This window comes from Ceratotherium simum, chromosome 29 (genome assembly GCF_057802395.1).
Source record: "Ceratotherium simum simum isolate JZ-2026a chromosome 29, ASM5780239v1, whole genome shotgun sequence".
Taxonomy (NCBI): Eukaryota; Metazoa; Chordata; class Mammalia; order Perissodactyla; family Rhinocerotidae; genus Ceratotherium; species Ceratotherium simum.
In genome coordinates this window covers 24,283,045-24,306,827 of record NC_141928.1, presented here as the reverse complement: position 1 = coordinate 24,306,827, position 23,783 = coordinate 24,283,045, and the positions used below count along the sequence as shown (strand labels likewise).

At 37.5% G+C, this 23,783-nt stretch overlaps 1 protein-coding gene across 5 annotated transcripts in view; it reads right to left on the bottom strand.

Moving 5' to 3' along the window:
• The window catches only part of ECPAS (Ecm29 proteasome adaptor and scaffold), a 94,849-nt gene that overhangs the window by 38,002 nt on the left and 33,064 nt on the right, over positions 1-23,783 (bottom strand). For all 5 annotated transcript variants that reach the window (XM_087419314.1, XM_087419316.1, XM_087419318.1 and 2 more), the window contains 14 exons: positions 21,858-21,997; positions 18,623-18,704; positions 14,935-15,054; positions 12,077-12,162; positions 11,763-11,841; positions 9,895-9,944; positions 8,786-8,852; positions 8,572-8,694; positions 6,547-6,650; positions 6,014-6,137; positions 4,913-4,993; positions 3,422-3,647; positions 2,900-2,991; positions 587-721 (listed from right to left, as the gene is read on the bottom strand). In XM_087419314.1, the coding sequence (XP_087275440.1) occupies positions 587-721; positions 2,900-2,991; positions 3,422-3,647; positions 4,913-4,993; positions 6,014-6,137; positions 6,547-6,650; positions 8,572-8,694; positions 8,786-8,852; positions 9,895-9,944; positions 11,763-11,841; positions 12,077-12,162; positions 14,935-15,054; positions 18,623-18,704; positions 21,858-21,997 (1,509 nt within the window). The remainder of the gene's footprint in view (positions 1-586; positions 722-2,899; positions 2,992-3,421; positions 3,648-4,912; positions 4,994-6,013; positions 6,138-6,546; positions 6,651-8,571; positions 8,695-8,785; positions 8,853-9,894; positions 9,945-11,762; positions 11,842-12,076; positions 12,163-14,934; positions 15,055-18,622; positions 18,705-21,857; positions 21,998-23,783) is intronic.

Below are 23,783 nucleotides of genomic sequence, written 5' to 3'. Positions count from 1 at the left end.
TTCTAACACAGACTTCTGGGAAGTTAAGCTGAGTTTTGATTTAGATCCCTAATCCCACACCCGCTCCAACTCTGGGTAAGGTGACTCTCCTGCTCCTACAGCACCTACACTTTCTTCTAGCTTCCAGCACTTATATGTAATACACTATCATAATTTTCAAGCATAATTTCTCCCAATTGCCAACAAAATACAATGAACAGGTCTTATTTCTAAGTGCTAAAACCTCCAAACACAAGGTAGGTGATAAAATATTTGAAAGCACATGGTTTCAAGTGTTTTCTGCTAGGATAACACAATGATAGGCAGCAGTAAATGGGGAAGAAAAAAGGAACTAACATTTCTGAGCACCAGGTAGTTCTAGGGATTCTTGTGTATTTACTCCCCACAACAGTGCCTATCAGACACACAGCACTCAAGTTTGCTGAACGAACTCACTGAATCATTGTATTATCTATCTTATTTAATCTTTACAATCACAAAAGTTCATTTTACAAGTGAGAACACAAAAACTCAAAATATATTAGATGGTTCTATAAAACTCTACTATCTCCCACAAAAAAGAATGAAGACAAAACTGATAACATACATGATTGTCTTTTGTCGTCTTTATAAGCTGTTCTATCATTGACTTCAACTCATCTCCCGACACTGTAGATACCACCACAGAATAAAACAATGCTGCCAGTTCACGCATCTCTTCTTTACTGCTATTCATCAGACTCTGAGCAGTGTAGAAAAAGAAATATGTACAGATATTTAATCATCTTCCTGCTGACAACATCTAACATTTAACATTAAAAGAATAAGTGATACATTATGTTGTGCAATCTATTGGTATCCACGAGAAAAGAACACAAGCTATTATTTTAAAATAAAATAAAATAGCTGAATTACATACCAAAATATTCTGTGCATTTTTATCAAAGATACAAAGTATAAAACAGGTGGAATTAATACACAGATGATCTACAACAGAAGTCAACAAATGTTTTTTGTAAAGAGCCAAATAGGCTTTGCGGGCCTGGTGGCCTCTGTTGCAACAACACCATTCTGCGATTATAGTGCAAAAGCAGCCACAGACTACAGATAAACGAACGGGTGTATCTCCGTTCCAATAAAACTTTACGGACACTAGAATTCTCACAGGTCAGGAGATGTTATTCATCTTTTGATTTTTTTTGAACCATTTAAAAACATAAAAGCCATTCTTAGCTTGCAGGCCATACAAAAACAGGAGGCAGGCCACATTTGGCACAGGGAACGTAATTTGACAATCCCTGATCTACAAGATCAAAAGTCAAAAACTCTAAGATCATTTAAAATTAGCAAATATTCACAAAGAATAAAAAACCTGTTTAAACTAGAAGTAATTACATGAGACGAGATTTTCCAGAAAAGTGCAAAGCTCACACCTCTTGGTAAGTTACATTCATGCTTTCACACTTAAAGAGATAATCTGTACATTTTACCATAATTCAAGCTGCATTTTCCAAAAAGAACTGCATTATGGAGCCAGCCCCGTGGTGTAGTGGTTCAGTGCGCGTGCTCCGCTGCTAGCGGCCTGGGTTCGGATCCCAGGTGCGCACTGATGCACCGCTTATCAGGCCATGCTGTGGCAGCATCCCACATAAAGTGGAGGAAGATCAGCATGTTAGCTCAGGGCCAGTCTTCCTCAGCAAAAAGAGGAGGATTGGCATACACGTTAGCTCAGAGCTGATCTTCCTCACAAAAAAATAAAAGAAAATAAGAACTCCATTATGTAGCACAAGAGGTAAATAAAACTGCAGGGCCATCCCTGTACTAAAAAAATTATTCACTGGTTATCTGAAATTCAAATTTAACTGAGCATCATGTATTTTTATTTGCTAAACCTGACAATCCTTTTGGTGTGACCACGGGACAAGAACACTCTCCTACACAGCTGGTGGGAGTATAAATTGGCACTACTCATATGGAGGACGTGCACTATCTATCAAAATTGCAAAAGCACATGTCCTCAATTCCACTTCTGGGAAAAATTCCAGTTCCTCCATCTTTTAATATACTTCCTCATATTCAAAATGATGGATTGTTCATTGAAGCAAACTGGAAGTACCCTAAATGACCATCAGTAAGAATCTAGAATAAATTATGGCATATTCATACAATGGACAACAATGAGGCTGTGAAAGAGGATGCTCTCTCTGTAGCTGTATAGGAATTCCTCCACGTTCCAACGTTAACTGAAACAAGGTACAAAACAGTGTGAAAACTATGCTACCTTTTGTGTAAAAGAGGGAGAAAAATCAAAAATGTTTATTTTTATGTGTGTATATGCATAAGTAAACTCTAGAAGGTTCACCATATACAAATAAGTGATGACCTATGTATGCTTGTCAGATCAGAGAGGAAAGGGTAGAAAGTTGAGGGATTTGAGTAGATGGGAGACAGTTATGGAAAGGAGACATTTTACATATTTTTTATTTAAACTATACAAATCTATTACTTATTCTTTTTAAACTTTTAAAACATAAAAATTATTTTTTTACTCATATGACTCACAATTCATCTCCCACTCTCACCTAGATGGATCATTTTTTTTTTTTAATTTTTTGTTTATTGAAGTAACATTGGTTTATAACATTGTATAAATTTCAGGTATACATCATTATACTTCTATTTCTGCATGGATTACATCATGTTCTCATGTTCACCACCCAAATACTAATTACAATCCTAGATAGATCATTGAGATACATTACCCTACATGCTTCTCAGTAAGTGTGTGATGATGAGAGAGCTTTCAAAACGACCTAACAGCAGAAAAGGTCATAGGAACACTGGTAGGAAGACCAAATCAAGAGACTGGAGTTTAAAATATACAGAATCGAAGAGAGATATACATACACAGGACACATACCTTTATCCATTCTGTTTTGTCTACAAATTTGGTAGCCAGCTTTTCTGGATACACTGAGACAGCTTCCAACAGACAGTACATGACCGGCAAACCTAAATAAGAAAGAATTCAGAACCATTTTAATTACAAGAAAAGTGATAAACATACAGGGATCACTAAATTTTTTTTAAAGTATAAGGCTACTGCTTTTGGAGGCATTCCCCAGTTGTACAACACAAAAATTAACCTAAATACAGTATGATTCAATACAACAAATGTACAGACTAGTATCTATAAAAAGATGCCCTCTTCTTCACAGCCACTTCCGAAGTAAAAATATATTATCTATTGTTAGTATCTCTTTCTGAAAAGAGAAATAGCATGACAAGGATGAGTCAGATAAGTTTATAAAAGAAACAAAGACTAATGTTCACTTACAGTAGTGAAGAGGGAAAAAAATTTTGATATAAATTTTCAGCTGAATTTAAAATAGGTTTCTGCTTAAGTGCTTTAATATCTGTTCTCAGCGTCACGCCCTCCTACCTCCAACACCTGCTAGCAGCTGCTGAAGCAGGCCAACGTAGATCTGAACAGGGTTGGTTTCTCCACTCTTGGAAGAAGACGATGAGGGTGTGGCCTGGCTGCCTGACATTAAAGTCCGTATGTAGCGTCCAATGGCTGGGGCGTGATCTTGCATGTCAGCCAAACTCTGAGAGGTGGGCACCACTCCCGCACTGTGAGCTAGGCACATGCGCAAGTACAGAACTATCTAAAAGCAGGAGGGAGAAGAACACCAGACAAGCTTCTCAAAAAATCTGCGTGGGAGGCTATTCTTCAAAGTGACAGTCTCCAGTTTTGAGTCCCCCACCCTCCTTCATAAAGCTATTCATCAATCCTCACAGAAGCTGGAAAACACGACTCAGTATGTTAACTGAAATTATCATAATGGAGCAAAATTTATATAACAAGAGGTTATAAATCCAGAGGTTTTTAATGGAGTTTAATGGAGATGAAACACAAACTCAACTTTTAAAGTCTAAAATATTACAATGAAAATCATTTTTTAAAAGGTGTGTGTGGGAGAGACAGACACACACTGGGCAGAAACCTGGGGCAAATGATGTGTTTCTGCGGAACTCCAGTTGTATTTAATCTCCCCTGACACAAGAATTTGAGAAAATGAGTTCAAATCATCTACAGAATAGATATGACACCACAAAAACCTCTGATATAAACTAGCTACTAAGAAGTCTTCTGGCAGCTCTTTCCATGGTAGCTAAAATAGGACAGGAGGCAATTTCATTGTGAGAATTCTTACTCACTCTGAACAAGATTACCTCTTGCCATTTTAATTAGTGCAAGTCAATGATCCAAGAGAATTTCCCTTAGTAAATGTGATCAATCAATCTAACTCTCCAACCTTCAAAACTAGATAACCCGGGGTCCGGCCCAGTGGCGCAAGCAGTTAAGTGCACACACTGCGGTGCAGCAGCCTGGGGTTCGCCGGTTCGGACCGGGCGCGCACCGATGCACCGCTTATCAAGCCATGCTGTGGTGGCATTCCATATAAAGTAGAGGAAGATGGGCAGAGATGTTAGCCCAGGGCCAGTCTTCCTCAGCAAAAAGAGGAGGATTGGCAGATGTTAGCTCAGGGCCAATCTTCCTCACACACACACACACACACACACACACAAAAAAAAAAAAAAACTAGATAACCCAAACAACCTCAACATACTGTTGGCTTTAAAATTCAAGTCTAATTTGCTGCAAAATCCCCATAGTAATCAATGCAGAGCATCCAGGCCTTTCACAAAGAGAATCTCACTGAGATAAATATATTTACAGACTCCACTATGAATTAAAATAATACCAATGACCAAATACCATTTTCCTAATAAACAACTTGATGAAGAACAATGACACCACAATATAGGTTTATCTAGAACGCAAAAAATTCACAGACATCTCTTTAGGTATGACATTATCTTTTAGAACCTTTAGAGAAAGCAAAATAAAAATATACACCCGTCCTACCTCTCCAAAGGCTGCTGGGTTAAACGGAAGGACAGTGGTCCCAGTCATGTACTTGGCTGGAGTTTTCATTCGATGGGAAGCCTAACAAAAACAAGCCCAGAACAAACACAAGCACTGAAAAGTGGTGCACATGCGCCCTTCCTCAAGTCCAAAATAACTGTATTTCTAGCTACGTTATTGTTTGCTACTGTTGTTTCTAGTCAAAACATTTTTCCATTAATCATGCTGATTGTGCACGGCCCTCAAACCCTACATGACAGGGGCTTTGCCTTTTCTTCCCCATGTTTTTACTGCCTTTCCTTCCCCATGTTTTTACTGCCTTATTTAAAAAGGATAAACCTACTCCAAGCGTCTACTGACACAGTCACCCCAAGCCACTGTATTTTCATTAATAATGGAAGTAGGAGGAAAATAGGAGCACAAAAGCATCTTCTGACCACAAATACGACCGCGCTATGGAGAAGAGAACCATGGCTGCTCCGTATTGACCTCCAACTCCCTTAAGATGTCTCTCTGAGCAAAAAGCTAGGACCACCAGTAGAGGCAGAAAGCAATAAGGTATCCCCCAGTATACACAAAGAAACATTGATATAAAAAGCAGGATAGGGTTGGAGCTGGGGGTCATGACTGCCAATACTCTGCATGATCCCCCAGCAGAGAACACTGTGCAAAAATAGGAGACCTGCAAAAGAAGACACGATGGTCTCTTAGAATGACGGTGGAAGAACTCTGAACTGCTGCCTGAAGCATTCTTAAACTTATGGTACCCTAAATAATGCCCTTAAAAATAAAAAGGAAATGTATTTTTAAGCATGTCATACCAAAAGGAAAAATTTTAAACACAGCCAAAATATTGAAGAGCACAAAAGGAATTGTCAATAATTCAGATTTCGACAAAACAGATCAATTACATTTGAGAATTATATTTTTCTGCCCATTTTGTACCTTCTTCTTATTGTAAATATTAACATTGTTAGAAATTTTATTACTATTCAACATTTAGTGATCAACATTTTAAAAGTGTCACCTAAAAAACGGTATGTCTATTTTCATCATCCATTATATCACTCAAACGAATCACGTGGAGTTGAAATGCCATACCTTTTCTTGGATATAATACACCATTTCTGGGAAGGAAGGCATCTGCTTAGAAGCACTTTCTTTTCTGTTTCTACCAGGAAGACACCTCAATACTCGTTGTGCTTCTCCATGAACTTCTTCTCGTCTTTCAGAAAGACAAATAAGAATAAAAAATAAATGTCACCATTTGGAGAATGATCATATGAAGATTAAGAACAGCAATTTTATTTGGCAGCTGGGGTTCTGAGAAACTGTCGTCAATATGTTGTTGGCTATCGAAGCAAAGAGTCATAAAATACATTATAAGAAATTACTTCTTTTTGGAAATTTCATGAGATTTGGAGAGTCATGTGGCTTGCATCTTTGAATTTTACCCACAGGAAAAAACAGGCCAGCCTATGACTACAGATCTAGATCATATCAAGGATCATATTGCAACTCTAATAAATTGCTTCTAAACTCCCTAGACCACCACTGCAAACAGCATAAATTTTAGTAATTTTCAAATAAATTTAAAATGAACCCAAATTCAAATTAACACCTTTGAAACTTACGGATCTCCTGCAGCTAGTAAGAGCAAATATCTGGAAGGTATATGATCTGAGGGAAACACCGTGCTGGCAAATTTCACAGCCACCTGTCGAACTTGAACTTCAGGCTATTTGACACAAAAATGCACACAGATTAAAAACAACAACAAAAAAATGAATTAATTTACCAACAATTCATGCCAGTCAAGTCATCTTCATTGTAAACAATCAAAATTTAAGTTGCTATTTCAATAAATGTGTGTCTAAATAAAGAAAATCAAGACAAATCATTTGTTCAAGATCTTTAATTATGTTGTTTAAAAGTCTTCTGGACAGTGATAAGACTTAAAAGTACTTTTACGATCTAAGAGGACCCTCCAAGTAAAGCAGGAAAACCCACAAAGACCATAGCCAGAGAATCTCTCTGTACACGCACGTCTCAGCCCAACCTTCGGACCAAGGTCAATGTGACAGTTTCTGGCCACCATGTCTGCTTACCCAACTCTCAGTCACATGAGTGAAATTCAGGTATTTTGCAGAGAACACAAACGGAGCTTACCTGGAATCCCTACAAATCTGAAACAAAATACCTCCAACTTTTTCAGATTAGCTCTCAAGTTAAAACTGTCTCCAAAGCAAAATTTAAACCACATATTTAACTTAAAGAGATTAATAATCTACAAATACAAAGTTCAACCAGAAAAGCAGCTGTAGAATCTACCGATGCTAAAGCTTATTCTCATGTACCTTCCCCCTAGGTCATTCCTCCAGTCACAACATAAGTGAGATGAGAGAGAGTAAGAGATATATACTGTCCCACTCATTCTGGTATTCTTGCTCTTTAGCCCTCCTTGACCAATAAACAGCAGTGATATTAAGGACTAGGCCATATGATTTAGCCTCGAGTCTGACTGCCTTAAATATAGTCTGAAAAAAAGAATATAAATTAGCTTTGGTTTGGTAATAATGTTACATGAGTTGATCTGCATGAGTATAACCAGTACCCACATGCATTATGCAACACTTGACTGCAGTAAGTTTTCTGAGTGCACATAATAATCTTGTCATATTTCAACAGAAATCAGACACCTTTCTGAAGCCTCAGTAATTCTCTCAATATAAATGTATTAAGTATGCCAGCCAAATTTCAGTAGGATGCAATTTATATTAATCTCACCAATACTTTTTGACATCATTCCCTCTTCTACTATCCCTCTCTTTCTATCCCTAGAAATGGAGGACAAAGAACTGACTATGGCAAATATATATTATTTTTTATTTATATTATATAGTATGCATGTATATATATCTATAGATATTCAAAATTCTCCTACAAACTTCTATGACAACCAAATCAAGAGGACTGGAAGGAAGAAGAGACTGTAAGACAGTACTGACAGTACTGGCTTAATTCCTACAGATGCATTTTGATATATAAAATCTGTCTTTCTTGGGGCCGGCCCCGTGGCGTAGCAGTTAAGTGCATGCGATCCACTGCTGGCGGCCCAGGTTCAGATCCCGGGCACGCACCGACGCACTGCATGTCAGGCCATGCTGTGGCGGCGTCCCACATAAAGTGCAGGAAGATCGGCCAGATGTTAGCTCAGGGCCAGTCTTCCTCAGCAAAAAGAGGAGGATCGGCATGGATGTTAGCTCAAGGCTGATCTCCTCACGCAAAAAAAAAAAATCTTTCTTTCCTTCTGCTTTTCTCCCCCAGTCTTACCTACAAAATTCCACTCCAATGGACTGCAGTGTCCAGCTACCAGTTAAGACAAAACACTTCCAACTTTTGGAGGACATGACATTAAGAACAGTTTTCCAACACGGAAGGCTTTAAACACAAAGCATCCGTGAATATCACCACTCCTCCCCTAAAATCAGATTTCCATCATGAAGAATTAAAAATAGATCATAAATCACAGTCCAAAGGAAAGCAAATATTCCTCTTAAATATCAAGACAGTTAAGGAGAAAAGTAATTCAAATTTGGTTCTTAAAAACATAAACTGTATATACTACCAGCCACTGTAGTTCCCAGAGTTGGACACACCTTTATTAAGTACGAAGCCACAAGTGCCTCCATGAGAGTTCGCTGCGCTCCTTCCAAAGTACTGTAAGCTCCAACCATCATAGATAACGCTTCCTGAATAGCAAGTCGAGTCTCAGGCTCTTCCTATAAAGAGGATAAACAGTGTTTCCCTCTCTGTTGGGTTTCCGGGTGAACACCCAAACAGAAAGCATAACCTTGCCTGGTGTTTCCCTACCTTACACAGGGCTTCAAAGAGCTGCTGCACAAGAGCTATATCCTTAGTGAATAAATGTGGCATTCGACTGTAAGAGAATACAAGACCATCGTCACTATCACAAACTTCCATGAGACGCAAGAAAATTAAACTAAACACAAATTTTCCTGAACTTGCATTTTCATCTCTGAACACAATGTCAGCATCATTAGATTACCTCCCCAAAGAGCCAAATATTTTCAAAAGTAAATACTGAATTCCTCAACTCTCTAATCCCAGTAACCCTTGATTAATATACATACCATCCAGATAGTCCCTTTATAATAGTCCATGCATTCAGTTAACATTTCTGATTTTAATATAAAGAAAATAGATAATGAAGACCAAATTGCTATTTAAACTAAAAGCTCTTGTGATAAGGGGCTTTGTTACTTCATGCCAACAGACAAGGGACAGGTCTGCTGACAATCCTACGCTGTATCAGCTGATGTGAGATGGCTTTTTTTCTGAGTCCCAGAGCTCCTTTCCCCGCACAGTCCAGAAGAGCAAGACCTAGTCTACACAGGCCAACACGGAACCTGCGCCAGGCGGAAGCAGCACACGGTGCCACTGAGGATGCTGCACCCCTAGCTCCCCGCTTTGAAATATAGTGAAGGAAGAGGAAAGCAGGAGAAACTAGAAGGAGGAAATCATACTAAGGAGAAGAGAAAAAAACCCATCTTTGGAAACAGGGCCACTCAAAATCATAATATAACACCATTAGAAAAGAGAATCACTAGAAAAACCTTGTTTATTGGGATTATAAAGACTAGTCGTAAGCAGCAACAAGAACACTACGGTCAATCAAATGTCTCTAGGGTACAAGAAAATGTAACCCACGATGACACAATCCAGTTCAAAATCTCATTTCAAAACTACCATTTAATATGGTAACTTATCTTCAAATGTAAATTTTTAAAAAAGCACATCATTTTCCTTCTACGAGGAAGACATTTCTAAACAACCTATGGCCGTTAAACACATTTCCTTTCAGAATCACAACACATTTATTCTCCATCCTTTATTTAATGCCACATAATTTTTCTTAGTTTACCAAGAGGATATCTCTCACTGAAAAAGAGTTTACTCACCTGGAGAGTTTTCCAACAGCTGAATATGCCATTGACAGTAGCTTAGGGTCCTTGAAATTAAGAAAAAAAAAAAAAAGAACAAAAAACAGACAAAACAAAAAACACAGTAAACGGCAAAACCTTTTTGCTGCAATTACATGCATTATTTCACTCCTTGTTTAACCTGGCCCCTCTCTGCCTAAAGTCCATGATATTAGCATCTGAACAAAACAAACAAGCAAACAAGGTCCACACCCAGAATTCATCACACCACTAAAAGGAAAAACAAAACAGAACCTTGCATCCCCAACTGACTCCAAAAGGAAAATGCAGTGGTCACACATGAAAAGGTCCTCTTAGCTGGTGCTAAGTTCAGGATATTTTCAACACTATGTAACCTGCAAACACCAAAATTCATCTTCAACACACTAGGAAAGCAGCTTAACTTACTAGAAAATTCACCACTGGTCCGACAGACTAGGATCCAGGTAAGGTAAGGTGGGGAAAGATTCTCTAAAAACTGCACTATAATGAACAGCTTCCTCTCCTATTGTCCACTATAAAAAATTAAAGGGATCATAGTCATCAAGTGAGTTAGTGAGGTTCCCTCCTCAAACACATAGCATTTTACATGGTTTTATGAAAACCAATGGCCTGAGTGATCACTCAGAACAAAGTAACACTTCTGTGAGTTGAAGTTTATACATTTAACACAGGATTCATTCTTCCACACCTAGATGGCCACTCACAGATTCATCTGTTGGGAAGACATGCAGGTGTCATCTGGAGGTAAGGAGGTTAGGGCCCTGTGGTTTATCTGGCCTCTCTAACCTATTTTTAAATACACAGATTCTCCCTAAAAGCTCCAAAGCATTTTTATTTCTAGGAACCATCCAAAGCATCTGACTGTCTGTGCCATAAAAATAATCTGAAAGGTTCCCTAGACATTAACAACCATGCAAGCACCATGCAATAGGAGAGGAAGATAGGAGAGCCAGGCCTAACACTGCCCCCCAAGCACAGCTGCACAACGAATGAACAGCTTTTCACTGATGATAATATTGACTAATGTGCCTTCATTGTACTGAACAATTTGTGTATTATCTCATTTAATCTTCACAATAATCCAATGAAGTGGTATTATTATTTTCATTTTTCTAATAAAGAACAGAGGTCCAAAGAACTTAAGTTACTCACCAAAGAACAAAACTAGGATTCAAACTCAATTCTAACTCCAAATGGCAAAATCTTGATCACTATACTACTGCAAACATGCATTCATGTTTAGCTAAGACTTAGGAAAATAATGCTAACTAAAGTTCTTGAAATCTTACTTTTTTGAGCAAATTCCCCTGATATACTGGAGATGGTGAGAGTGATACAGCAAGGACAAACAAGATGCAAAAATCTACAATCCGAGGAATCGTCCCACTTAGCTTAAGGAATCAAAAATTTACTGAATGCATGTTTTGACAGAATTTTGAATCAGTAAAATCTCAGCCCCTAAGAATTAACACTGTTTCTCAATATAAGCAGATTCAAATAGACCCTTATGGAAAAAAATAATAAAATTTAATTAATTCTTTTCATTCCATTTTTTCACAGTGCCTAAAAGTAGAATAAAAGGCATCTGCTTGAAAAAAATGTTGTTTAAAGAAGTGATAAGACCTCTCAAGATTCATATCACTTTTTAACACTTATTTCCAAAAAAAAAGCAAAAGATGGCAGCAATTTCTGAAATTTGCACCACTTTAAGTAAAAACGTTCAGAAATGATGTAACAATAGCAACTTGTAACTAACTAAACCAACATGTAGACCAGAAAGGTTTATATCAAAAAATACTTTAAAATATAAAACGTTAACAAAATTTAAAAGACAAGTCACTTACTTCTTTATATTCATTGATTAGCTTGGTGAGGCCATTCAAAAGCATTGGACCTAATGGCTTAATCTTGATTTCTGGACAACTTTAAAAAAATAGCACACATACACAAAGCAAGATAAGAATCTCGTAATTACATATCATTTCAGATAATTCAAGTAATCAGAGACATAACTGAAATAAGTTAAAATAATCTATTAAAATCTGAAATTTTTTTAAAGATGAGCAAACATGATTTCTTTCTAGGTAAGATATACTTGAATCATTTGATCACTCCGATAGCTTGAAAACTTTACAGTCAAATAGTTCAAAAAACTTACGTTAAACAAATGTGATGCACAAATTGCAGGGATAATGTTCTTAATTTTGAATTTGTATTTGTACCAAAAAGTCCATCATACACCACCTATGAGAAAGGAACAATGTTAAGAACATCAATTAACAACAGCAGTTTACTATTTTCAAATATCAACCAGGATTCAACAGCAGACCTTCTGCACTACACCTCGTCCTTCAAAATTAATGCCGTTCTTTTTAACACAAACATTTTAGCTGACCAACTTAGGAAGCCAACCAGTAGCTCCAATCAATAGTCTGTGGAGTAACAAACACAGTGGTTGATCTTGCGAGTCTGCAAAACTTGTAGGTCTACCACTAGGAAGCAACATAGAGTTCACGCTGCAGTGGGTCACCACTCTGCCACTCCACATGGCACAGGGGACGTTAGCAGGTAAGATCACTCTGGGGGAATTAGGTTTCTTAATTACATGTAGTCATTCAGAACAAATTATAATAAAACCTTCACGGAAAATATCAAAATTAAAGCATTCTGCAAGTGTACGGTCGGGGTATAGGTGCTCTACGTACAGTGTAGTCATGTCTAGAAATGACATGACTGGAGAGCCAAAAGATCATGCAGATGAGTCCCGTGCAGCATCCAGAAGGTTCAAATATTAAACATCAACAGCAAAGAAATCTAAACTCCTCAAATTCCTACTTTTTATGGTAATTTGGTCTTACGCTTAAAAAAAAAAATCACCATATACTGGTTCCTAAAACTGCTAGCAGTAGCCTGATCTTCCTTAACCCTAACATGTGACTGGACGCAGAACAGTACTGAGCACCGGCTGTATAATCAACACTACGCAAGGGAGTATGAGATACAAAAATAAAGACAGGCATTGCTAGCAAGGCACTCGATCTTGTTGAGGAATCAAAAATGTACATACATTGGAAATGATAAAGGACAACAAACATACAGTCAAGTGCTACATTATTTGGAAAAGACTTTTTTTTAAGAAAATTTATCCGATAATGCTATATTATATAGAATAATATGGTAAAATAATAAAAGCAAAAGGATTAATTAGAACATTAACGTTTTGTAAGAAAAAATAAAATTCATGGTGCACGTTATATAAGAAGAATTGTGCTGGGTGCTCTCCTACATTCATAATCAAGGTGAGATGACGTGTGCCTAGTTAAAGGTATTGGTATCAGGAAAGAGGAGGCTCATCTGAATGATATTTTCAAGGATTCTGTGATTGACAGACAGGTGGAGAAGAAAGGGTGAGGGCCAACTATACAGGAGAACAATATGCCATTATTAGAAATGGGAATAGAAAAAAAGAAAGAATGTTTATGGGGGACAGACAATGAGTGTGTCTTTGAATATGCAAAATTTTAGCTGGACTTTTTTACAAACATAAATAACTACAAATAAAATGTACACCTACAGAATATCTATGAATATTTTGTCACAAAATTCTAGCTGCTTATGTGATGCAGTGTTACTACAACCAAATTTTCCGAACCAAAATTATCAAGACACTGTCTGGGAAACTGCTTAGAAAGTGAAAGGGAAGCTCTGTATAATTTTATGTTTATGAGACACAGAACAGAGTACTTGAAATTAATCAAATATTACAGTGCCAGATACTGGGAATAAGAGTTTATTATCTAGAAGGAGGAAGCAGCCACTTAAACAAATAAGCCTTAAGAGGGAGAGATGCTGAGACAGAAGCCTATGTCCACTGTACATGACCACAAAAGAGAGTGTTCTCACTTTGGGACTGACAGAGGCAGGAAACGGGAACATTTCAGACAGGAGGTGGCATTCCCGAGCAAATCCTGAAACATGAGTAGATGTTTACCAGGCTAAAAGGGGGAGGGGAGCTGTGCCAGGCAGAGGGAGCATCATGAGTGAAGACACAGAGCCACTAAAAGAGCATATTTAAAGAGCAACAATCTTTCTCTGCTGGAGGATAAGGTACAAGGCAAGGGGGTGGTGAGATACAAGACCAGAAGGGAAGAAAACCGCTAACTTTTCACCATTTACTGAGAACTTCGTAACTGAATGAGTACTAGCTACTGTGCTCTAAACTCTCTGTTATCCCATTCAGTCTTTACGACATTGCTATCAGGCAGCTGCTATTATTACACTCATTTTACAGAATTTTTTAAAAATTTTTAAAAGAAAAACAGAAAAAACTCTGAGGCTTATTTAAGATCAAAAGCAAATAATTAATGACAAAATTATACTCAAATCTCTCTGCCTCCAGAGTGGAGCTGGTCATCACTTGGATAACAGGCAAGGGCTTTTGCAGAGGGGCTTATATTCCACACCAACAGAGAGGACAAGGATTTCCAACTGCAAAATCAACTCTAGTGGCAGCACAGAAAACAGACTGGCTGTGGGCAAGACTAGAGGCAGGGAAACAATGCAGAAGACTGCTGTGGTAACCCAAACAGAAGTGACAGTCTCAATTAATATTAGCATTAGGCATAGGGAGATGAAGATACTAGGAAGGCAGAATCAAGAGGATTCAGCCACTGCCTTTGTGTGGGGTTTCAGTTAAGGATGACTCATTTTTCCATCTCGGTGACCAAGTTTCTGGTGGTACCATTTTTGGAGAAAAGCCACTCAGAAAAACACTGGTTTGAAAGGGATTATCACCATACATTTAGAGTGAATGGCAATCATATACAGTACATATTCTATGACAAAAATTTTTAAATCATTTCTGCAGCTAAACTTGAAATAAAAAAAAAAGACAGAATCTCATTAATCTTGTTATACACATCGACCTACCTCCTGAATATTCATTAATGCAGCTCTTTCTTGAATTAGACATAAAAGTTGTCAACAGGCTATTTTTCTCCGGAAAGAACGAATTACCTGAATGTTAGCTGGGAATGTTTCCGCAGCTTGCTTGGAACGAAGAAGGTGGGGGACAATCTTTAACTTGACCCTCGTACTGACTGGGTCCCTTTTCAGCTCTGGCTTCAGAACTGCTCCCTGTTGAAAACACGTTTGATTATAACTCAGAATTTCAAAACTGTTTTGAACTGAAAAAGTCACGAGAGATCATCTAAATCAGTGGTCTCTCAAACTTTTCTTTCAAGATCCCTTTACACTCTTAAAAATTACTGAAGACTCCAAAGAGTTTTTGTTTATATTGGAACACCTATCAATATTTACATATTAGAAATGAAAACAGGGGCCGGCCCGGTGGCGCAAGCGGTTAAGTGCGCGCTCTCCGCTGCAGTGGCCCGGGGTTCACCAGTTCGGATCCCGGGCGCGCACAGACGCACCACTTGTCAAGCCATGCTGTGGCGGCGTCCCATATAAAGTAGAGGAAGATGGGCACGGACGTTAGCCCAGGGCCAGTCTTCCTCAGCAAAAAAAAAAAAAAAAAAAGAGGAGGATTGGCAGATGTTAGCTCAGGGCTGATCTTCTTCACAAAAAATAAATAAATAAATAAATAAATAATTTTAAAAAAATAAATTAAAACAGAAATGTTTACATCTTCACTTAAAAATAATATTAATAAACCCATTACATATTTTCATAAATAACATATTTTTAAGAAAAATATATTTTCCAAAACAAAAAACCGTACTGAGAGAGAAGCATTGTTTTACTTTTTCTGTAAATCTCTTCCATGTCCACCTTAATAGAAGAGAGCTGGATTTTTTTTTGCTGAGGAAGATTTGCCCAGACCTACATCTGTTGCCAAATCTTCCTCTTTTTTTTGCTTGAGTAAAATTAGCCCTGAGCTAACATCTGTGCCAATCTTCCTCTATTTGGTATGTGGGTTGCCGCCACAGTATGGCTGACAAGTGGTGTAGGTCCGCACCCAGGATCCCAACCCGAGAACCCAGGCCGCTGAAGCAGAGCACGCAGAACTTAATCACTACACCATGGGGCCAGCCCCAGAAAGCTGGATTCTTATATCTTCTTCTGCATTCAATATGTTGTTCTGGTTAAAGCAAGTGAAAAAAACCCACCTTCACACAGATATACAGTTGGAAAAGTGGAGATGACTTTAGCCTTTTCAGGTAATTGTGGATATGCTTTGATACTACACTGAAACTTGATGAACAATAGTTCCTTTTTATTTATTTTTTTTTATATATTTAATTTTATTTTATTTTTTTTCCCCCAAAGCCCCAGTAGATAGTTGTATGTCATAGCTGCACATCCTTCTAGTTGCTGTATGTGGGACGCGGCCTCAGCATGGCCGGAGAAGCAGTGCGTCGGTGCGCACCCGGGTTCTGAATCCGGGCTGCCAGCAGCGCAGCGCACGCACTTAACCGCTAAACCACGGGGCCAGCCCAACAATAGTTTCTTAAAGGTTAGCTGCCATTTGAATTTGAAACCATATCAGTGAACTTTTGCAAACTCTGTTATACTAAATTCCACTGGTCTATCTTGCAGGCTGAACAGCTTCCTTACCCCTGTATGCTTCTGTAACATCACTGGTCATTTGGAAAATTTTGGCTCACTGAGTTAAGCAAACATTTCATTATAAAGCAACCAAAAAAAAAAAAAATCACACGTTGATATCACCACCAATCTCATCAGAAAAGTCTATAAGTACTGACAAGCTGTCAAGCTCATTGTTATGAATACGAGTTTCCCAAAATTCTAATTCTTGCTTGAAAGCTCGACTTTTATCATTGCCAATAAATCATTGTTTTTCTTGAAGTCTCATTTTTTTCATTTTAGAGAAAATATTTGCCAAATACCCATCTCAATAACCATAGTTTTCCTGTATACCCTTCAGGTAAAATAATTTTTACTGCTTCATCAGGGATATTCTTAAGTAAAGCTGAGTTGTATTCTCTCTCTCTCTTTTTTATTTTTACCACGAGTGCTGACAGAGAAGAAGAGAATGACTGCTGGTTTTATTTAGGGGCACAGCTTTGATCTGCGCTAGGACCCCGGCAGTCACACCACGGCACCGCTTGCTCCATTGGCGCAAATATCAACACAGTAAAAAAAGCAAATAATTTCTTGCCTTCATGTACCTCTAAAAGTCTGTGAGCTAACCAGGGTCCATGGAGCACACTCTGAGAACCACTACTCTAATCCAACCCTTCATCTTCTACATGAAGAACACGAGGCCTAGAGAAGTTCCGTGAATAGCCAAACCTCTCCTCCCCAGTCCATTTACGCGCAGCCATTCAGGACTAAAATCCAGGGGGTCCCAATTCCCATTCACTGCTCTTTCTGCTATATCACATTCACTCTAATCTAACTGGAGCTAATGTCATTTTTAAAACAACTATTTATGGTTTAAAAAGCAAGCAAGCAAGCAAGCAAACGTCTTTGTATGTCTAGATTTGAACTTGTAACATTTTTAAACACAGTGAACTAAATACAACCTACATTATTAAGCAAACATCTTTTTGGGGGGGGGGGGGGGAGATCAGCCCTGAGCTAACATCTCCCAATCCTCCGCTTTTTGCTGAGGAAGACTGGCCCTGGGCTAACATCTGTGCCCATCTTCCTCCACTTTATATGGGACGCCGCCACAGCATGGCTTGACAAGCGGTACATTGGTGCAAACCGAGATCCGAATCCCACAGCGGAGCGCACGCACTTAACCACTATGCCACCAGGCCAGCCCCTTAAGCAAACATCTTACTTCAAGGCTTCAGAAGAACCCATCTCTTTTTCTAAATTCTAGACCAGGATCAACAAACTACAGCCCTATTGTTCTAGATTGTAGGGTCAACAAACTATAGCCTTATTGTTCTAGATTCTAGAACAGAGTCAACAAACTATAGCTCACGGACCAAATCTGGCCCACCATCTGTCTTGGTAAGGCCTGTGAGTTAACAATAGTTTACATTTTCAAATGATTTTTTAAAAATCAAAAGAATAAGGGGCCAGCCCGGTAGCGAAGCAGTTAAGTTCGTGCACTCCGCTTCAGCGGTGGCCCAGGGTTCACAGGTTCGGACCCCGGGCGCAGAACGACACACCACTTGTCAAGCCATCCTGTGGCGGCATCCCATGTAAAGCAGAGGAAGATGGGCACAGATGTTAGCTCAGGGCCAGTCTTCCTCAGCAAAAAGACGAGGATTGGCAACGGATGTTAGCTCAGGGCTAATCTTCCTCACCAAAAAAAAAAAAAAAAAAAAGCAAAAGAATAATATTTCATAGGACATGAAAATCATATGAAATTCAAATTTCAGTATCCATAAAGTTTTACTGGCACACAGCCACGCTCACCCAGTCACGTGTTACCTATGGCTGCTTTCACGTTATGGCCGAGTTGAGTAGTTGCAGCCTCAGAACCACATGGCGAGCAAAGCCTAAAATATTTACAGAAAAACTTTGCTGATCCTTAATCTAGACAACGTATCATCATTATTTAAGTACCTGACTGAGAACACCCAAGTGGGTAAACTAAGTTACCAGGAGATTTTAATCCGCCTAGAATAGCATGGTTTAAAACTATTTCCTATAGCATGTTCAGCTTAAATCAAAATAACCAGGAGAAAATGTTCCAATATAGAGAGCTCATGTCAACAAAATGCTTTTGATAGTGATGTGAGAATAAACCAAAACAACATACCTCTTTTGTCTTCAGTGGTATATCTCCAAGGTATACTTTGTACATCTTATTAACGATGGCAGGATTATTCCAGTCAATCAAGCTGCAGAAGGTTTCCATAGAGCTTGTTAAAATTATTATTTTTTTCTCCCACTTCAGTGACTTCAAATATCATAGCCCCAATATTTGTTACCAAAGGAAAATGTTAGAAACACACAAATGAAATGGGCAAATGATATTGTACAAGAGAAAGAAAAGAAAGGGATTAACTTCTATCAAAGTTAGTTTTTAAATAGAAAAACAATAAAAGTCATTTATCCCACCTTGATTCAATACATCATTGTACCCAATGGCCCAATTTGGTACCACACAAGAAAACTGGCCTGTATTCCACTCTCAGGGCCAATGCCAAGGAGCAGTTCCAACAGAGCAGAGCTATACTACACTTGTTCAAAGAGCTCCGAGGCATGATTCTCCTGCTCACCCGCTTCAAAATTCAGAAGTGAAAGGGTAAGTGACAAAAAAAATTTTACCCATTAAAGCCACATCCCTAGGCAGTCTGCAGCCCTTCGCATTTCTCTGCTATTGTGTCACTATGATTCCTAGCATCCCCCTCTTCCTTATCTACCAGCACACTCGTGCAGCTTCTGCTCCTAATTCTACAGAGCAGTCATGCTGCCATTAGTCACTAAGACCTGACCCTGCTTTGGCCCCACAATGATATGAATTAGAATATACCGTAATTGGTGACTGGCACCCACCCTCTGCAGCAGCCCCCATCCCATAATTTTATAAATCCAGTAATAATGCAATCCCGTATTTCACTTGATTAGTGAGATTTAATCACTCTATCTTCTCTCTGCCATTTGACACTGGCTCTGCTTTCAAGCTATGACGTATTTGTGCAAACACAATTTACCATGCTGCTTTGACTGTTTTTCTAATCCATCTCTTCATTCGTCGCTTATCAACCTAGCTCTTTGGATATCTGCAATTCCACTATCCTCAAACACGTTCTACAATTCCATTTTAGTTATTATTCACCTACATCTTTCCTCAGCTCATTGCTACTAACTAACCCTCAAGCTCCACCTTTGTTCCCTTCTATAAATACTACAGGTTTGCAGATTTTTGACAAAACACACAAACCACACACACACACACACAAATTGAAAACTTAATAGTGGTTAACAAATAAGGATAAATCTCACTGTGTCTTCTACTTTTCCTCTTGCCATCGTTCTAGTTTCAGTTTTCTGATTACATTTGTTGTGAAAATTCAGAAACAAATAATATAGAAAATAAAATTCCTTATACTCTGCACCATATCCCTCTCTATTCCTTTTTAGTAACTACTAACTTTGGTCTATCTTTTTCTAGACTTCTTTCCTATGCATATAAAATAGGTGGATGCGTATGCAGGTAGGTAGATAAAGAAACAGATCAATAGATAGATGCATCACTTGAAGAGATACTTTGGGATTTTTCTTTAACAAAATGGGATAATATCTACATATTGCTGTCAACTCACTTTTTACCTCTTAACAACGTTAGATTATTTTTATGGAAAAATGCATATACTTGTTTTAATAGACAAAACCAAAACTAATTAGAATACTTAAGTACCACATTTATATTTCCAACAAACGATTCACTATATGGTGTAAAGAATGGGGCCAGTTCAAACACAATGAGAAGTTTTAAAGGAAGATTCTTTGATACTTCAAAACCAAATAAATTCCTTGAAAGGGATCAGGAAGATGCAGTTATAAGCAGCATGAAGGAATCTTAGACTTGGGAGGAATGTTAAGTACAGCCTAATCCAACTTTCTTATTTTATAGCGTCCAAGGCCTGGCAAGGTTAAGCGAGTCTTCCAAATTCAGACAACCAGCAAGAGGCATGACCAGAATTAACTCCATGACAAACACGCTCCTCCTCCACGCCACCTCACATGCCCTTGAGTGGTAAGCCGTTCCCAACCACCACCACACACACACACAGTTTGCTTATATTTCAACAAGCAAACTAAGACACAATGAAATTAATTTCCCTATTCTGTTACACCTATTTGTGTTGGTTTCTTTCAAGAGGGAAAACTACAATATATGCAACCTTTATAAAGCTCTATTACCTTATGCACATTCCACTGTCTTTTGGCATATTATTACATTAAACATTAAAACAAATTCAAAAAAGAACTATTCCATAATTTGATTTTTTTCAACCAAGTATCTTCAATTTTTCATGTTATTCTTTAGTCTTTGCACATGTCATTTTTTAAATCAGTACACATATTTTGTATTCTGCTATATTCATTTGCCATAGTTGGGGGCAATTTACATGTTGCTTTATTTTTTATAATTATTTTGGCAGATATATAATATTCCATATAGATATACACAGTTAATTTACTTTATTTCCCCATTGTGGAAATATGAATTTGGTTCCATTTTTTTTTTACAATTATAGGAAATGGTATAACGAGCAAATCTATAACATTTTTCTAAATGTAATCTTTTTATTTTGAATGATTGTCTTGATAAATTCCCAGAAGTAAGATTTAGATAAAAGATCATAAATATTTTAATGATTCATTACTTACTATAAACTGCTTTCCAAAAATTAATTTATAATGCCAATCAACAAGGTATAAGAATAGCAGTTTCAACAGAAACTTAAATGAAGTAATCAACCATTACACAATTTTATTTACCAATGCACACAAATTGCTATACCATTGTTTTGTTTTGCTTTGATTTAATTTCTTATACAGAATATTTTCTATGAGCCTATTTACTATTTGTATTTTCTCTTGTGTGAATTAAGATCTATTCAGCACCTCTTTTCATGGGACCTGATTTTCACTATATTAACCATAATACCTACATATCCTTTATTAAAAACAATCTCAAATGGTTTGAGATAGAAGAAGAATCAAAAATGAATAACTTCTGAGTTTTGACATTTTTCTTAACATCAGGTTCTTTAAGTTCCTTTACCTAGCCAAAGGTCTCATTTCTTACTGTAATATTCCTAATCGACTCCAGTTTTAAACTGCTTCTCCAAATAGCTTTTCTTTTCTGCCTTTATACAGAATTCTGCTCTTTAGCAAACTATCTTTACTACAAATTAGGTATATTTCATAATCTCATAAATTGAATGTCTCATTACACAAAATCCTCAAAGAACAAATATGTGCCTTTTAGAAATCTAACCTCTTTCCAGTTTCGTAAGTTTACAAGGGAAGTAGTTTACCTCTGCTTGCTTTTCAACTCTAGGTCAGCTGCCGTTGCAACACTGTGGCGTGTGTCACTAGAAGCAATCACCAGGTGGAGAACAGCCTCCAGTTCAGGCACCTGTTCAGCTTCTATGAATTTCACTATACCCAATTTGCACTGTAGATAAATGAAGGGAAGGAGAAACAGTGATCAGAGAAACAAAGACCACCAACCAAAAATATTGTTTAACATATCAGTATGGTCATAAACCAAGGATTAACAGCAACAATAGCAGCAGCTCCTATTTAGGCCACAATGTGCCAGGGACTGTACTAAACCACATATATTCATTTCATTTAACCCTCACAATCTATGAGATAAGTATTATCATACCCATTTTTCTGATGAGGAAATTGAGGCAAGTTAAGAGATTAAGACACATAGTAAGTGATGAAGGCAGGATTCAAATCCAAGTCTCTCAGACTCCAAGACCATTATGATACACAGCCTTCCTACTTAGGTTACACAGCCTAAAATGATGAAGCCTTGAATTAAAATCCAAATTTGGAGCCTCCAGGTAAGAGAGGGGTACATTAGGAATAAAGTGCTTCATGGATTGTTTTGACAGTTCAAAGAGAACTAAACAACTCACATTCCATGGAGTTCCACTCTACTGTTAACATACTAATTCCGTCCTCAATATTCTTACACACTGAAAACAGTATGATTTCAAACATACTCTAGTCAATGCAAGTGAAATTCTAATGAAATAGTATTCAATCTAATTGACTAGCTAAAATGAAACACAAACTAAAGAGAGAGTCTCCCTAGAATTTCATGGAATGTGAAGGAGCTATGAATTTCACTACAACTAATTCTATTTAGAATAAATATACCTGAAAAGTAATACTTTACCTTTACCTTTAAAAATCAGTTACATAATAGTTCTCATGTATACAAATTAGGATTGATCAAGTTTACAGTTATTAAATGACAAAGGATGCAATTTAAAAAGGTATACAAACAGATCATAAAAATGCCGGCCTTCCCTCCCTTTGTTTAACACAAGTTATTTGTAACAAGAGCTACAATAGAAAAGACTCAAACGTTTACTTAAGCCATAAAAAGAACAGTTATGGAAGTCAACTACACAAAGATACAAACAAAAAAATGTGCAAAGAAAACTGAAAACAATACTAATGTCCATCAACAGGAGGCTAGTTAAAAAACTATTATGTGGTTTACATATAATTAAATTTTATACAGACATTCAAAAGGATGGCATTTAAAAAAAAATCTCATATACTGTTAAATGAAAAAGTGAACTACGAATCATGTACTAAGTGCTATGTAAAAACGCATTACATAAAATTGCATTTGTGCACACACACAGAGCAGTCTACAGATGAATGACGAAGGGGGGTGGCAGGATGCCAGGTAATTTTTAATTTCTCTTGATAATGTTCTATACTGCTCGAATCTTTACGTTGTCATTAACTTTATCATTAGAAACAAATAAAAGCTGTTTTAGCAGGAAGAAAAATATGTAAAACAAAGGAGAGATTTAAAAATTAGAGAAAAACAGCTTTCACCCTTGAAACCAACCTATTTACTTCAACACTACATTATGAAACTGACAAAAGGCATACAGAGGCCCTTAGAAATTAGCAAGATTGCAATGTAACGTTAACAATTATTCTCCCACACTTACAGCTTTAGCCCTCAGAGAGACCTACATTCAGAGCCTAAACCTAGGAGCGAGACCGGGGTGAATCTCAAAACCTCAGTTGCTTTTACGAAATGGAACTAACAATTTCTAGACCTCACTGGGTTGCTGTGAGGACTAAATGAGATAAGGTAGTCAAAGTACTCATTGCAGTGCCTGTCACACAGATCACACTCAATAAAGAGGAGCTTCTGGTACTATTCACCTTTCTTTCTTACTTATATCATGGTTTAAGGA